Source organism: Otolemur garnettii, unplaced genomic scaffold, assembly GCF_000181295.1.
Source record: "Otolemur garnettii isolate 467f Iridium unplaced genomic scaffold, OtoGar3 scaffold00025, whole genome shotgun sequence".
In the NCBI taxonomy this organism is placed as follows: domain Eukaryota; kingdom Metazoa; phylum Chordata; class Mammalia; order Primates; family Galagidae; genus Otolemur; species Otolemur garnettii.
In genome coordinates, this window is record NW_003852420.1 from 9,724,513 (window position 1) to 9,741,754 (window position 17,242).

Consider the following 17,242-nt stretch of genomic DNA (forward strand, 5'->3'; position numbering starts at 1 on the left):
AAAAAAAAAAAAAAAAAAAGAAAAAGAAACAGTGGATGTTGTGTGTAGAGAAGCACCTCTGTTTTATCATCCATTCTGCAGCCAAAAGACAAAGGTTCTCCTTAATTTCTAAAAGGAAATCAGAAATTTTGTCTGGTGGACTTCTCACAAGAACAAGGGTTTGCTTGAGGTATTTGTCCCTGCACCTCTTTAAGCCACTTTCTATACAGTGCTACATAAAACGCTGCTGTACTTGATATAAATACAAGTCACTTAAAGCCAAAAGAAATCCATGTGTGTAGGTTTAACTTCACCGAAGGGAGTCTTCGTATAAAAGCAATCACACCTCTTTCCAAAGTTGATCAGTGTCCCTAACCTGTTAAATCCCTATCTTAAAGATGTGATAAAAGAGTGACTTGAGTAAACTTAAGCTTTGCCTGCCTCCTAGAAAAATAAATGCGGGTTTGCATTTATTATGCATTCCTTCTTGTGTACAAGAACTGGCCTGAGGGTTAGGAAAACAGCAGGGAAGACTAAGACTAGCGATTGTTTACCAGTCAATAAAACTTTCTCTAGTCCCCTTCTACTGAGGGTCAAACTGAAAAGAAAAGGACCATAATATATGGTGTTTTCACCACTGGGCAGGAGGCAGAGAAACCATGGGTGACTCTACATCATCTCTGCATCTCAATCAAGAAGCAATTCCATTTCAATTCCCTTCCCCTTTCCTGAACAGTGGCCCAGTTACCTCATTCAGAGTTTTAACAAGACCACTAACCCAAGGCACACCACATACCAAGGATTCAAAGAACCAAGGGCAAAAGAGTTGGGTTAAAGTTGTCTGCCAGATACTGCCCCTCTATCCTTTACAGGCAAGGCATTTAAATTTGTCTCATTTTCAGAAGTCTTGACTGAGGTTGATATTCATTATAATAAAAATTCACAAAGGAATAACTTAAAATGACATTAGGTATCTCTTACCTTGCTGATGAATGTTGGTTTTAACCTAGCAGTTGCATAGCAAGGGTTGAAATACTTAGAAAGTGTTCTCTGGCAAAGGACCAAAAAAGATAAAGTATTCAATGTATGTTCAAGTATAAAAGACATTTTGTTATGATAATAGTTACCGAGTACTTACTGCCTGACCCTATGCTAAATAAGCCTTATGCATCTTTATCACGTTAAATGACTATTATCTACATTCTTCATAAATCACATATACCTTCAGTACATACATACATTTAATATAGAGTGAAAATCAATTTTTAAAAATATCTAGATTTCTTGGCTCAGTGCCTGCGGCTCAAGCGGCTAAGGCGCCAGCCACATACACCTAAGGTGGTGGGTTCAAATCTAGCCCAGGCCCACCAAAACAACGATAGCTGCAACCAAAATAAATAGCCAAGCATTGTGGTAGGCGCCTGTGGTCCCAGCTACTTGGGAGGTAGAGGCAGGAGACTCGCTTAAGCCCAGGAGTTGAAAGCTGTTGTGAGATATGATGCCGCCACAGCACTCTACCCAGGGGGACAGCTTGAGGCTCTGTTCCCCCCCCCCCCAAAAAAAAAAATTTCTAGATTTCTCATTACTATAAAATTCTAAATAGCTATCATGAAGTTTGCTTGATTACATCTTTCTACCAAACTCAATAAAACTCCCTATCACTATTTTCTTTTACAGATTAAAAACCAAAATGAATAAAATTATACTCTATTTTCCCTAGATTGGGAGTCAAAAGAGATTATGTTATTGCTTATGTGCTCAAATATTTATGGAACCAATGAACAAATACACCAGCAAACTATCCCATACTCATACAACTATAATTTTAAAAACCAATTCTACATTATCCACAGTAGAGGCTAAATTAGACAACAATAGGCTTGGGTCTATGCAAAACCCCCCTAACAGTGTTTGCTGTTAGGAATGGAGTTGCAGGTGGTCTGGGTTTTATTTTGGCTTAAAACAGAAACACAGCTTTTTAAAATGGACTATTCATGTATAAAGAGCCACCTTAGTGGATGATTCAAACAACAAGATACTTATTTCTTTTTAATTCCTGGTCAATGGCTGAAAAAATAATTGCCATAAACTATTCCCATAATATACTACCTATAATTAACATAAACAAAAATGGAATGAATCTTTACTTTTTTTTTTCCTTTGCCTTAAGTTACAGGTAATGCTAAAAGAATATTTTTTGGAAACAAACTCACCGGTGTTGGAAGAGTTCGATATCTGACATAAAAAACAGCAGCAATCAACATTACATCTCTTGAAATTATCATATAAGTAAGTGGAACTGAAAATCAAAAATAATGTTAATTGGGATTCTGAAAATTACTAACAAACATAACGAATACAATGAAACTCATTCAGCCTTATCACAAATTGGTGTTTTCCATAAATGGAAGTTTTATAATAAACACTTATTGATGGTTTAGGGTCTTTACAGTAAACCACTGATTTCCATGTTCTTTAACCTGCCATCAGAAGAAAGTGAAGTATGGACTATGGCTTGGCAAATCTACATCTGCCTTGCGGAGTGCTGATTCTTTCTCTCTCTGTTTTTTCTTACATATGTTTTAAGCTATAAATCTGCAGTGGTCAGTGTCGGCTCTCCTCTATTTCATCTCCTTTGCTGATTTCAGCTTTGTGGGTTTGGAAAAAAGACCACCATGCTCACTAGAACTACACGGAGTCAAAGAGGTTGTGGAGGCTGCTGGCGAGCTCAGGCTCTTCCGGACAAACAAAAATATTTCATTCTTATTCAGCCTGTTCCTACCCAGGCAACAGCTCTTTTTCTGCCTTCCCAGTCTTTCAATGATTCAGCTTGTCAACAGTTTTCTCATTATTCCTTAGGTTTCACAGCATGGTCCCAAAGCCAGGGCCAACAGAAGTGTATTATAGATTAGTAACCAAGGCACCCTTACTCTCTTCCTGAATGAGAGGGCAGAGAACTTGCTTTACTTTATATTCTTGTGTACTGCAGAAAGTTTTTGAAGTATGAATATATAACTTTTATAAGAAAAAATTGCTTTTGAAAGATCCCAAAAGAAAAAAATATTTCTAAAAGGGAAAAAAATCCTGAGGTCAAACACTCAGTTCAAACTGTTTCAATTACTAAAATAAAAAGATGATGCACAATGCCCCATAATACTTCCAGACAATTCTTACGAATCACTTGTGCCTGTGCTCATGGTCCTCTCCAGTTCTGACATTTCTACTGGCTTTGCAATTTGAAAGAAATCTCACTAATTAATTACAGATTTAAAATCTGTGCTGGCCATAGCCATAATGTAATGTTGGCCTAGTCCTTGATAATAACACTCTTCTGAAGAGAAAATATTTATCCAATTCAAGTCACAGCATTCAGGGCAAACAGAGATGTGCCCACAGAAGCCATGCAAGGAAACAGTGAGCCACGACTTTTAGAAGCATTTTTGTACCTGTAAAACAATCATTAGCTGGCAAAATCTAACAATCACACCTTTAAAATGCAGCAAACCCAAGCCAATCAAACCTCGTGTAAATGTGGAAGAACATGCAGGAACTGTATATACAGACAGGGTGTCCATAAAGTTCAGGTGCAATTTTAAATCACACACTATTTTAAATTGCATATGAACTTTGTGGCTAACCTGTATATGCAAGAATATAGGTCTACAGAATTCAGGCTATGCCTGGGGCAGTGCATTAGGCTCCAACCCAGCAGTCTGACCTCACAATTAGCATCTCTGCTCTCAGTTTATCATCTACAATAGCCCTCTGAGGGTTCCCAAAAACTAACTCCCCACCCAAAAATCACCTCAGGAGAGCTTCCTAAAAAAAAACCCAAATGAAAGCTCCTTGGGGGATCTGCAGGCATAGGCCAGCTAGGACCTTTCTGTACCAGGCAGTCTCCACCAACTTAGAGTATGTGGGCTCCAACTGTGGTTCTCTGGGCAATTGTTTTTCTTTTCTTTTCTTTTCTTTTTTTTCAGACATTCTGTTCCCAGGATAGAGGGCCTTGGCATCAGCCTAGCTCTCAGCAATTTTAGACTCCTGGGTTCAAGTGACCCTCCTGCCTCAAGTCCCGAGTACCTAAGACTACAGGCGTACACCACCATGACCAGCTAATTTTTCTATTTTTAGTAGAGACAGGGGCTTACTCCTGCTCAGACTGAACTCAGAACTCCTGAGCTCAAGTGATCCTCCTGCCTCAGCCTCGCAGAGTGCTAAGATTACAGATGTGAACCACCACACCCAGCCTGGTTCTCTGGACAATTTTATCTAATTCTCTGACTTTCTTTCTTTGCTTCCCTTTCTTTTTTCTTCCAGGGTTAAAGCAGCTTTCCTTTTGCCCACTAGAATATGATAGCGTGTTAATGGTGGATAAGACAGTGTAAAATGTGTCAGGGAATTACTGCAAAATTTCTCTCCCTATTTGCTAACTCTGTCTGAAACACAGATAATGTTTCAGCAAGGAGGCACATCACGGGCAAATTTAATTAGCGTTAAGGGAAGTATTGTATAAAATCAACTCATTTTCATATATCAGAAGTGCTCAACATCAACATCACAGGTATTAACATTGAAAACAATACATTTAATAGAATTATTCTAGAAATCAAAACCAGAAATAACAATTTACCATATGGTAAACCAGAAACAATGATACAAAAATGGGAATAGATGGTAAACACGGCACAACAAATGCCTATGAGCAAGTAGAAATTATCACAGATTTGTAATCTACACTCTGATAAATATAACAAAGTAAATAATTTGTTTTCATTCTTCTCCCCCTCCTATAAAAAAAGAAGATAAGCAGAATGATTTATTATTTTAGCTAAGGAAGAAAGCAAATTTCTTACTCCTAAAGAAACGAGGTTATAAAAAATCAAGGTAGATGTGACTTTTCAAAAATGTAGCATCAAGGCAAGAACATTCCCGACTGCACATATGAACCCTCTACTATCTAAAACCCTGAGACAGTAAGAGTGAGAGTAAAGGAAAGAAAGATGTAAAGTCACAAAGAGAATGACAAGACAAATTTCAAAGTTTAAACTGAGTTTATTAGGAATAGGGTGGGGCGAGCTGAAAACTAAGTCAAGTCCTGCAGAAAGGAACACTCACAAGAGGCAGGTCAGCTCGCTCCGGAGGAAGCTGCACGTTCCGTGGAAAGAGCAGTTAGATCCCTGGCACCTGAGCCTTCCTTCATACCTTCCTGTCCACTAGGCCTCTACACCAGGGCTCCTTGTAGCCAAGAGTGGTTTTTATATTTTTAAGTAGTTTGAGGGAAAAATCAAAAGAGTAACATTTTAAATATGTAAAAATTCTATAAAATTTGATTTCCAGGGTAGCGCCTGTGGCTCAGTGAGCAGGGTACCAGCCCCATATACTGAGGGTGGCAGGTTGAAACCCAGCCTAGACCAAACTGCAACAAAATAGCTGGGCATTGTGGTGGGCGCCTGTAGTCCCAGCTACTTGGGAGGCTGAGGCAGGAGAATTGCTTAAAACCCAGGAGTTGGAGGTTGCTGTGAGCTTTGACGCCACAGCATTTTACCAAGGACAAAAGAAAAAAAAAAAAAAAACATTGATTTCCAGTGTCCTTAAGTAAAATTTTATGAGGACACATTCACACTCATTAATTTATATACTTTCCATAGCTGCTTTCACACTACAACAGCAGAGATGAGTAGTTGCAACAGAGCTCACACAGCCCCCAAAGCCTAAGACATTTACTATCTGACCCTTTACAGAAAAAGTTTCCCAACCCCCATTCTGCATGATCCTGTCTGAACCTAGAGGCTCTGCAGTGCAGTAGAGACCAAGTGAAAGTGTAAAGGAGAGCCTAGTGTCCTCCCACAGCTTAGCGCCCCAACACTGATGGAAAGCCCCTGTAAGCCCCAAGCAGTAGGCGGAGTCTATGATCTACAGAACAGACCTGAGAACTCAGGGCCCCACACCCCAATGGCCAGGTCCTGGGCTGGTCAGCCTAGACAGAAGCACCACCTGTCCACCCATGCCGAGGAGTTCACAATGAACATTTCATGCCTCACTCAAATGTAAGTAAGCAGCCATGGATCCCCTACACATCAATAAACTGTCTATTACAAAAGAGAGGCCAAAACAAATAACAAATAAATTTAAAAAGAAACAGACAAAAAATGCTTTTTAAAAGCCCTTAATGATAAATATAGGCACATCTTAGAGATACTGCAGGCTCAGATCCAGACCACTGCAATAAAGCAGGTACTGCAATAAAGCAAGTCACTTGAATGTTTTGGTTTCCCAGTGAATATATGGAAGTTATCTTTACACTATACTGTAGTTTGTGAAGTGAGCAATAACATGTCTAAAACACCCATATTCTTTTTTTTTTGGCTGGGGCCAGGTTTGAACCCACCACCTCAGGTATATGGGGCCAACGCTCTACTCCTTTGAGCCACAGGCGCCACCTGACATGCATATCTTTAATTAAAATAATTCATCTGGAGGTGGCACCTATGCCTCAGTGAGCAGGGCACCAGCCCCATATACCAAGGATGGCAGGTTCAAACCCACCCCCGGCCAAACTGCGACAAAAAAAATAGCCAGGTGTTGTGGTGTGCACCTGTAGTCCCAGCTACTTGGGAGGCTAAGGCCTGAGAATCACCTAAGCCCAGGAGTTGGAGGTTGCTGTGAGCTATGACGCCACAGCACTCTACCGAGGGCGACAAAACAATACTGTCTCTAAAAAAATAAATAAATAAAATAGTTCATCTGAGCTTCAGCATATCATCTTTTTGCTGTTGGAGGGTCATGTCTTCTTGTTGATGACTGATCAGGGCTGGTGACTGCTGAAGGCTGGGGTGGCTGTGGCAATTTCTTAAAAGAAGACAATAAAGTTTACTACAATGACTGACTACATTTTATGAAAGATTTCTCTGTAGTATGGATGCTATTTGATAGCATTATACTCATAGAACTTCTTCCAATATTAAAATCAATCCTTTCAAACCCTACTGTTTTATCAGCTAAATTTATGTAATATTCTAAATACTGTGTCATCATTTTTAACAATATTCACAGCATCTTCACCAGGAGTAGATTCCATCCCAAGAATCCCCTTTCTTTGCTCATCCAGTAGAAGCAACTCCTCATCTAGTCAAGTTTCATCATGAAATTGCAGCAATTCAATCACATCTTTAAGCTCCACTTCTAATTCGAGGTCTCTTGCTATTTCCACCACATCTGCAGTGACTTCCCCTGCTGGTCTTGGACCCCTCAAAGTCATCCATGGAGGTGGAAATCAACTTCTTCCAAATTCCTGTTGATTTTGACTTCCTCCCATAAATTGTGGATGTTCTTAATGACATCTAGAATGCTGAATCCTTTCTAGAAGGTTTCCAACGTACTTTGCCCAGATCCACCAAAGGAATCACTATCCATGGCAGCTACAGTCTTATAAAACGTGTTTCTTAAATTAACGGGACTTGTAAGTCATAATCACTCCTTGATCTATGGGGCTCCTGAAAGGATGCTGTGTTAGCTGCATGAAAATAACATTAATCTCCGTGGTCATCTCCATCACAGCTCTTGGGTGACCAGGTCCATTGTCAATGAGCAGTAATGTTTTGACAGGACTCTTTTCCTGAGCTGTAGATCTCAACAGTGCACTTTAAATATTCATTAAACCATGCTATAAACACATGTGCTGCCATCCAGACTTTGTTCCATTTCTAGAGCACATGCAGAATCGATTTAGCATAATTCCTAAGGGACCTAGGATTTTTGGAATGGCAAATGAGTACGAGCTTCAACTTAAAATCTCCACCTGCATTAGCCCTTAACAAGAGTGTCAGCCTGTTCTTTTAAGTATTGACTTTTCTTCTTTAGCTATGAGAATCCTAGATGGCATCTTCTTCCATTAAAAGGTTGTCTACACTGAAAATCTGTTCTTTAACATAGTTATCTTCATCGATTACCTTACCTAGACCTGGACAAGTGGCTCAGTCTCTCCACCAGCACTTGCTGCCTCACCATGCACTTTTACGTTGTGGACACTGACAGCTTCTTTCCTTAAACCTCATGAACCAACCTCTGCTAGCTTCCAACTTTTCTTCTGCAGTTTCCTTACCTCTCTTAGCTATTACAGAACTGAAGAAAGTCAGGGCCTTACTCTTCATTAGGCTTTGGCTTAAGGGACTATTGCAGCTGGTCTGCTCTTCTATCCTTACCACTAAAACTTTCTCCGTATCAGCAATAAGGCTAGTTGTGCTAATCATTCGTTTGTTCATTAGAATACCACTTTTAATTTCCTCCAAGTAACTTGTCCTTTGTATTCATAACGTAACTATTTGGAACAAAAAGCCTAGCTTTCAACCTGTCTTGGCTTTCAACATACGTTCCTCAGTAGGCTTGTTTCTACCATTTAAAGTGAAAGATATGTGGCTCCTCCTTTCACTCGAACACTTAAAGGCCATGATGGGGTTATTGATTGATCTAATTTATTTTATTATTCAACACTCTATTAACAAGAAATTGGCCTGATTGTTCAGTATTTTTATATCTCAAGGAACAGGAATGACTAAGGAGAGGGACAGAGAGGGAATGGCCAGTTGATGGAACAGTCAAGAGCACATACAACGTTAGCTGATTAAGTTCTTTGTCATATGTGGGTGTGGTATGTGGTATCCCAAAACAATTGTAATAGTAATATCATAGATCACTGATCACAGATAACCAAACGGATACAATAATAATGAAAATGTTTGCAATATTGTGAGAATTACCAAAGTGTGACACAAAGACACCAAATCAACATGTGTTAGAAAGAAGGTATTGATAGACTTGCAGGACACTGGGTTTCTACAAACCTGCAATTTGTAAAAAGCAGAAAATCTGCAGAGTGCTTTAATAAAGTCAAATGCAACAAAATTAGGTTTGCCTGTGTATGTACAGAGATCGTGAACGATGACATTCATCCATGAAATAAGAACAGAATGTATTTTTTTTAATGAACACAAAGAACATGAGCTCTTGAAAATTCAAAGTGATGCCCAAAAAAATGACAAACTTAGGAAGATCTTTCAATTCGTGAAGCTCAGTTATGATTGGTGACAGAGCCGCTAGAGACTCGGCTATGATAAACTACCTCCTAGCTAGGATCTGAATGCCTGTTCTCACAGGATTGGGAGAGGAGATGGCCAAAAGTAAAGCAGGCCTTCCAGCAGCATCTCCTCACCTGGTGGCTCTAGGTGGTCGCACACTGTGAGCATTCCTAGGTGCCTAGTAGAACTGAACAAAAAAACCTTTGCTGCTAAGTAATGCCATGTTCATAGGCATCAAAGTATTCCCCTAAATTATTTTTCAAATAACACATCTAAACAGCCAAAAGTAACTAAAAAAAAAATCAAAATACCATGAGTAAGAATTAATAAAAGCAGCAGACAAAAGAGATCACCAACAAACCATCAAAGTATAAAATGTTGGAGTTATCGGAGTCTGGTAAACAACTAAGTTTACTGTGTTTAAAAAGTTAAGACTCTTAAGAGTTAAGATAGAAAATCTCAGCAGGGAACTGAAAACTATAAAAGTTGACTTAGTAAGTCTGAAAAAGAATTAAATAGAAATTATTATATAATTGGAGAATATAATAGAAGTTAAGATTAAACAGACTTGGCACTGATGAAGACAGAATCAGTGAAATAAAAAATAGTGAATTCATTAGTAATTACTCAGAATGAAGCCCAGAAGGATAAAATGAACTAATACAAAGGGGATGGTGCTTCTCACCTAAAAGATAGGTCTAACATAGATAGACTGCAATCCCAGAGGACAGAAAGGAAAGAATAGGCAACAGTAATATTTGAAGAAACTGTGGCAGAGAATTTTTCAGCACTGATTTAAAGATATTAATCTAGACCTTTAAAAACCCAACAAATTCTAAGCAGCATAAAAAAAAACTCTTATGAAGAAATATTATTTCGAGACTGTGAAAAAAGACAGGAAATCTTAAAAGTAGCAAAAAGTAGAAAGATATAATAGAGGAAAACTGCCTTCAAAAGAAGCAATGGATTAACAGCTGACTGATTTCTTATTACCAAGAATGGAAGTAAGAAGGCAGCTGAGCCTAGCATCATCTAGCCCTAGGAAAAGAAAAAAATACATACAGTATAGACCCTCCATAGCTCACCACCTCCTTAAGGTGACCTAACTTTCATAGACCAGACTTGCACCACATGTACGTATCAGTACAGCAGGCTTAGTCCTTATGTTCACCACCTCCATAGGTTGACCAGTTTGTTATAGTCCCTTGGGTGGTCAACTTACAGAGGTCTGTATATATGAAAAGAAAAAAGAAGACAATTCAGCAATACCTTAAATGTTCTAAAAGAAAATAACTATCAACTCAGAATTCTATAGTCAACAAACATATTCTTTAAAAATAAAGGCAATTGGGCAGTGCTTGTGGCTCAGTGAGTAGGGCACTGGTCCCATATACCGAGGGTGGCAGGTTCAAACCCAGTCCCAGCCAAAATAGCCAGGGCGTTGTGGCGGGTGCCTATAGTCCCAGCTACTCGGGAGGCTGAGGCAAGAGAAAAACCTAAGCCCAGGAGATGGAGGTTGCTGTGAGCTGTGACGTCACAGCACTCTACCAAAAAAAAAAAAAGGCAAAATTAAAACATTTTCAGAGAAGCAAAATGAATTTACCAGTAGCCCTACATTAATAAGAATTTTAAAAGAATCTACTTCAAACAAAAAGAAAATGATTACAGGTGGAAGCTCTGAAATCCATAAAACAATATAGATTAGAAAAAACTGTAGCCGGGTATGGTGGCTCACACCTGTAATCCCAGCACTTGGGAGGCCAAAGCGGGTTGATTGCCTAAGCTCACAGGTTCAAGACCTGCCTGAGCCAGGGCAAGACTTCATCTCTAAAACTAGCTGGCCGTTGTGGCTGTTGCCTATAGTCCCAGTTACTTGGGATGCTGAGAGAAGAGAATCGCTTAGAGAATCGCTTAAGCCCAGGCATTTGAGGTTGCTGTGAGCTATGACACCATGGCATTCTACCAAGGGTGACAAAGTGAGACTCTTATCTCAAAAAAAAATAAAAAAAGAAAAGAAAAACACTGTAAATAAGAAGGTAAACCTAAATTAGCACTGACAATATAAATAATATTTTGTGGGTTTAAGAAAAATATACAAAGTAGGACAACAATGACCTGGGGGAAAGAAGACTAACTGGAGTGAAAGTATTCTAAAGTCTCTAGTACCTACAGTAAGGACAGAATGACCTGAGGGAAAGAAGACTAACTAGAATGAAAATATTCTAAAGTCTTTAGCACCTACAGTAAGGACAGAATTATTAGCGTTAAATCTTGATAGGGATGGAATGTTATAATTTTGAGGAAAATTAAATGAAAAGAGGGTATTACACTTGCAAACTGGAATACTGAAAGAAAATATTAAAAAAATTAAAAAGCAGAACAGAACATATGTGCCGAATGAAACATTTTTTTTTTTTTGAGACAGAGCCTCAAGCTGTCCCCCTGGGCAGAGTGCCGTGGCATTACAGCTCACAGCAACCTCCAACTCCTGGGCTCAAGCGAGTCTCCTGCCTCCGCCTCCCAAGTAGCTGGGACCACAGGCGCCCGCCACAACGCCCGGCTATTTTTTGGTTGCAGCCATTATTGTTGTTTGGCGGGTCCGGGCTGGGGATTCGAACCCGCCACCTTAGGTGTACGTGGCTGGCGCCTTAGCCGGTTGAGCTATAGGCGCCGAGCCCGAATGAAACATTTAAAGTAAATGGAAGAAGACTGGTACACATATATTAGTCACAGTAAATATTAGCAGGTTAAATATTTCTATTAAAGAACAGACTGTTTAAAATAAAGAAAATCCATCTGTATTGTATTTAGAAGTGACAGCTTAAAAAAAAAAAAGATACAGAGAAGGTGAAAGTAAAAGATTTATCATGCAAACACTAACCAAAGATAAGCTGGAAGACTTGGAGACAAAAAAATCATTACTAGCAATACAGAGAGTCACTTCATGATAAAAAATTCAACTGACCAAGCAAATACAAGAATTCTAATTCATATGCATTTTAACGGCATGACTTCAAAAGACACAAAGCAAAATCGGAATTACAAAGAAAATAGTGAAAAACCAGATACACAGTAGGAAAGTTTAATTGCCAAATAGACCAAAAGGGGGAAAAAAAGAAACCAGTAAAGAAACAGAAGATTTAGGCAAGGTGTGGGAGCTCACGCCTATAATCCCAGTACTTGGAGGCTGAGGCAGGTGGACTGCCTGAACTCAAAGGTTAAAGACCAGCCTGAGCCAGAGTGAGACCTCATCTCTAAAAATAGCCGGGCATTGTGGTGGACACCTGTAATGCCAGTTACTTGGGAGGCTGAGGAAAGAGAATAGCTTAAGCCCAAGAGCTTGAGGTTTCTGTGAGCTATGACGTCACAGCACTCTACCAAGGGTGACAAAGTGAGACTCTGTCTTAAAAACAAAACCCCCCAAAGAAATAGAAGATTTAAACAGCAAGATAAAAAGTCAGTCTAAACAATACCTATAGAACATCACACCCAAACAATGTAGACTATATACACTGATTTGAAGCATCCATGAAATGTTTATAAAATCAGACTGTACACTGAAAAGGCTGTAATCCCTGAGCACGCTCTCTGAACACAAGTAATTATGCTGGAAATCAGTAACAAAAAGATGCCTAGAAAATCCCTACAAATTAGCAACAAATTACCAAATACTTATTAACCTAAAAGGTCAAAGAAAGATTTTTAATGGAAATGAGAAAATACTCTATTCTGGACAATGACAAAAACATGAATATAAACATAGGAAATGCAGCAAATGCAGGAGCCGGCAGACAGTGATACGTGGGGGACACGTACAAGTCTAACGTGAAACTTTAGAAAAGCTAGAGAATAATGAGGCGAGCAGCCATCTACAGGTGCAGTTCAAAATACACACAAAGCTTTGGAAACGCAGTATGGAAAAAGATCTCATTAATAATTTTTTTATAGTTTAGGAGGGGCCTCAGTATGTTCTCCAGGTTAGTCTTGAACTCCTGTCTTCAAGTGATCCTCCCACTGCAGCCTCCCAGGTACCTGAGATTATTATAGTGAAGTCCAGTAACTTGGAGCCAGTGCAGAAAAAGAACTTGCCAGAACTAACCAGCCAGAGATTCTACAGTAAGAAGTTGTGCAGCAGAACACAAAGGAGCAGGCCATTGGCAGAGAACACCCCCAACCCCCCAGAGAGGCCTGGAGTCCAGGGAGCAGGGGAGGTGGAGCAGTTTATTTCTACCTCCCAAGCTGCTGGGGAGCTCTTGTACCTTCACAAGTCCCAAAGCAGCTGTCACCAGTGAACCGTGAGCTTCTTGAGGACAGAGTAGTCAGTGCCCTTGACACTTGTCATCACTGCAGATGGGAGCCAAGATGGCAGGCACTATATAGCTCTGCCCAATCTTCCACCCTCATCCTTCATCTCCCTCATTCCCATATAAACAGTTCTGAACGCTGGCCCAGCCTGTGAGAGCCACAGGGGGACAGTGGGTCCTGGAGGGTCTGTGTGATCCCAGAGCCTGCACGTTCTGAGTGGGCTGCCTTCTTGAGAGGAGGGATATGACTAAATGCTAGCTTTCTCAGACTCAGACTCTCTTCCTCCCCCACCCCTGCCCCACCGGTGTATCCACCACAACAGGGCAGAGTGGGACTCGAGGCCTTTCCAGACTCTGATTCTCACTCCCCCTCAACCTGTGCCCGCCGTGCCCAGCTGATAAATTTTTCTATAACGTAAACAAAATGGACAAATTGCTAGAAAAATATCATAGCATACAAAATGGTCAAAAAACTATTAAACCTGAATCATCCTGTAACAAAGAAAATGAATTCACTATTTTAAAACTTCCCCCTATCAGATCTGGAAGCTAGCGGCTCTTGCTTGCCACACACACATGAGGCCATGGGAGCCAGCGAACTGGAAGAGCCCCAGCCTGGGCCTCGCACCCCCCAGACTTCTTTCCAGGATCTGCTGAACAGGAGTTCCCAGTTCCAAAGGGCTCCAGAAAGCATCAGCTGCTCTCACCTCGTGAGCTGCCCGTTAAAAAAAACTCTTCCCCGATGAAATCTCAAAGCTTCAATTACTTCAACAAATTCTACCAAACCTTTAAAGTGGAAACAACTACATTTCACACAAATATCTCCCAAAAATGAGGGGAAAAAGCAGCCAGAGATTCATTTTGTGGCCAGTCATAAATTTGATACTAAAATCTAATATGGATATTCAAAGGAAAGAATTCCAAAACAATCTTGTAAATCTATTTTTTTTTTTTTTGAGAGTCTCACTATGTCATGCTTGGTAGAGTGCCAGCGCGTCACAGTTCACAGCAACTTCAAACCCTTAGAATACAGGTGCCCACCACAATGCCTGGCTATTTTTTGTTGCAGTTTGGCCAAGGCCGGGTTTGAACCCACCACCCTCGGTATATGGGGCTGGTATCCTACCCACTGAACTACAGGCGTCGCCCATTATTTATTGTTTTTGAGACAATCTCAGTTGCCCTTGGGTTGAGTGCTGTGGTGTCATAGTTCAAAACAACCGCAAACTCTTGGGCTTAAGTGATTCTCTGTCTCAGCCTCCCAAGTAGCTCGGACTACAGGCGCCCACCACAATGCCCCAGCTATTTTTTTGTTGTAGTTGTCATTGTTATTTGGCAGGCCTGGGCCAGGTTTGAACCCGCCAGCGCTGGTATATGTGGCCAGTGCCCTAACCTAACCACTGAGCTACAGGCACCAAGCCAATCTTGTGAATCTAAATGTGAAAATTCCAACAAAATATTAGCAAGCCAAATCCAGCAATATCTTCATAAGCTATCATGGCCATGTTGGATTTATACAGGAATTGCAGATCATTTTAGATTAGAAGATAATAATGTAATTCATCACCCTTTCAGAGCTTAAAGGGGAAAAAAATGATATACAATAATATGAAAACAGTAATATACACCAAAAATGTTTGATAAAATTCAAGATCTAATTGTGATAAAAACTGTTAACTCCTAATAGAAGTGAACATCTTAACCTGGAAAACGGCATCTACAAAACCCTATAGGAGGCTTGGCGCCTATAGCTCAACCGGCTAAGGCGCCAGCCACGTACACCTAAGGTGGCGGGTTCAAATCCCCAGCCCGGACCCGCCAAACAACAATGACGGCTGCAACCAAAAAATAGCCGGGCGTTGTGGCGGGCGCCTGTGGTCCCAGCTACTTGGGAGGCGGAGGCAGGAGACTCGCTTGAGCCCAGGAGTTGGAGGTTGCTGTGAGCTGTAATGCCACGGCACTCTACCCAGGGGGACAGCTTGAGGCTCTGTCTCAAAAAAAAAAAAAAAAAACCCTATAGGAAACATCATTTTTAAATGAGAAACGTTCACTACGTGCAGTGGCTCACACCCCGTATTCCCACACTTTGGGTAGCCAAGGAGGGAGGATTATTTGAGGCCCAGCCTGAGGAAGGCAGTAAACTTTTCTGAAAAAATAAAATTAAAAAATTAGCCAGGCATGGTGGTATGCACTTATAGTTGTAGCTACTCAGGAGGCTGAGGTGGGAGGATCATTTGAGCCCAGGTGTTCAAGGCTACAGTGAGCTATGTCATACCACTGCACTCTAGTCTGAACAACAAAGTGAGACCCCCATCTCTAAAAAACAATAAATAAAAATAAAATAGTAAAATGTTAAAAGCTTTCTCTGTGAGACTAGGAATAAGAAAAAGACACCACTCCTATTCACTCCTATGTACTTTTTACTTTTTCAATAAAAGGACTGGAAAAGAAATACCTGTCATTAATTATAGACATAATTGAGGACAAAGAAAATCCAACAGAATTTGTGCTACTAGAGTAAGAGTTAGCAAGTTTTGCTAGACACAAAAATTAAACCATTCCCAGTAGAAACAGAACTGGGAATACTCATTCTATTTAACAGAAAAGGTGTTGCCCAATTAAAAAAAGAGAGAATTGATTTTCATCATATCTACAAGGAGTTATCACAAAATGACATTTTAAAAACTACTGTTTATAAAGCATCAAGAATCATCACGTACTTAGGAATACTAACAAAAATAACGTTTACCACCTCTCAGGAGAAAACTATAGAACTTTGAGAGATATTAAAGAAGATAATAAATAGAGTAGATACATCACATTTGTGTGCTGGAAGACCTAATGTTGTAAAGATGCCAAATTTCCCAAATACCAAATTTTGCCATGTATAATGTACTCCTGTATATAATGTGCACCCACATTTTTAACCCAAATTTTCAGAAAAATGCCCCTTGGGAAAATGGCTGGCTTTCAATAGGGACATACAAATCCGGGAAGGGCTAATGCTCCCCCTGGTAACCGTGCAGTGGGGAGCCGTCCTGTAGCCACCTGCTCTGTGAAGGCTGCCTCTTCCCTCTCTCCTGGAAGCCTTTCCCTCCCTGTCACACTGATGGCCCTGGCTGAGATGGCCATACACATTGTCATGGGGTGGGAGATTCTAAGGCTGCTCAGCCTGTGGACGGCCAGGCAGGTCCCTGGGCCTGCACAGGGCTCCTGGTCTCCTCTGCCCAGCTGGATCTTAGGCCTTGGCCTTCGCATTGCACAGCTGCAGCCAGCCTCACCAGCCTCGCCAATGCCCCGTCCCCTGACTATGGCACTTGGCAGAGGCCACTCCGGTCCACTTCCACCAGATCCCGGATCCTCCTGGACTAGAACTCCGTGTGCCCAGCAGGCCCAGATGGGAGGGTATGGCAGCCCCGGGAGACCCGCTAAGCTCCCCCTCCTACTATACTACCCATGTACATATAATGCACACCCGTCTTTTTCTCTCAAAATTTGGGCAGAAAAGTGAGCATTATACATAGTAAAATACAGTAGATCAGAAATTCAATGAAATCCCAATCAAAATTCCAAGGAGATTTTTCTCAAGAGAATTACAAATTCTGGGAAAAAGTGATTCTAAAATTTATATCCAAATAGAAAGGGCTGAGAAGATCCAAAGTAGAAGGACTTGTTCTGCCAGGTAACAAGACTTCTAGCAAAGCAAAAATAAGAATGGTGGCTCGGCGCCTATAGCTCAACCGGCTAAGGCGCCAGCCACGTACACCTAAGGTGGCGGGTTCAAATCCCCAGCCCGGACCCGCCAAACAACAATGATGGCTGCAACCAAAAAATAGCCGGGCGTTGTGGCGGGCGCCTGTAGTCCCAGCTACTTGGGAGGCGGAG

At 40.8% G+C, this 17,242-nt stretch overlaps 1 protein-coding gene across 2 annotated transcripts in view; it reads right to left on the reverse strand.

The window, feature by feature from the left end:
• CRLS1 (cardiolipin synthase 1) overlaps positions 1–17,242 on the reverse strand; it is a 37,228-nt gene that overhangs the window by 4,890 nt on the left and 15,096 nt on the right. The window contains exons 4-5 of one of the 2 annotated variants that reach the window (XM_003788021.3): positions 2,193–2,278; positions 961–1,029 (exon numbers count right to left, since the gene is read on the reverse strand). In XM_003788021.3, the coding sequence (XP_003788069.1) occupies positions 961–1,029; positions 2,193–2,278 (155 nt within the window). The remainder of the gene's footprint in view (positions 1–960; positions 1,030–2,192; positions 2,279–17,242) is intronic. The other variant, XM_012804182.2, reaches the window with a different exon arrangement.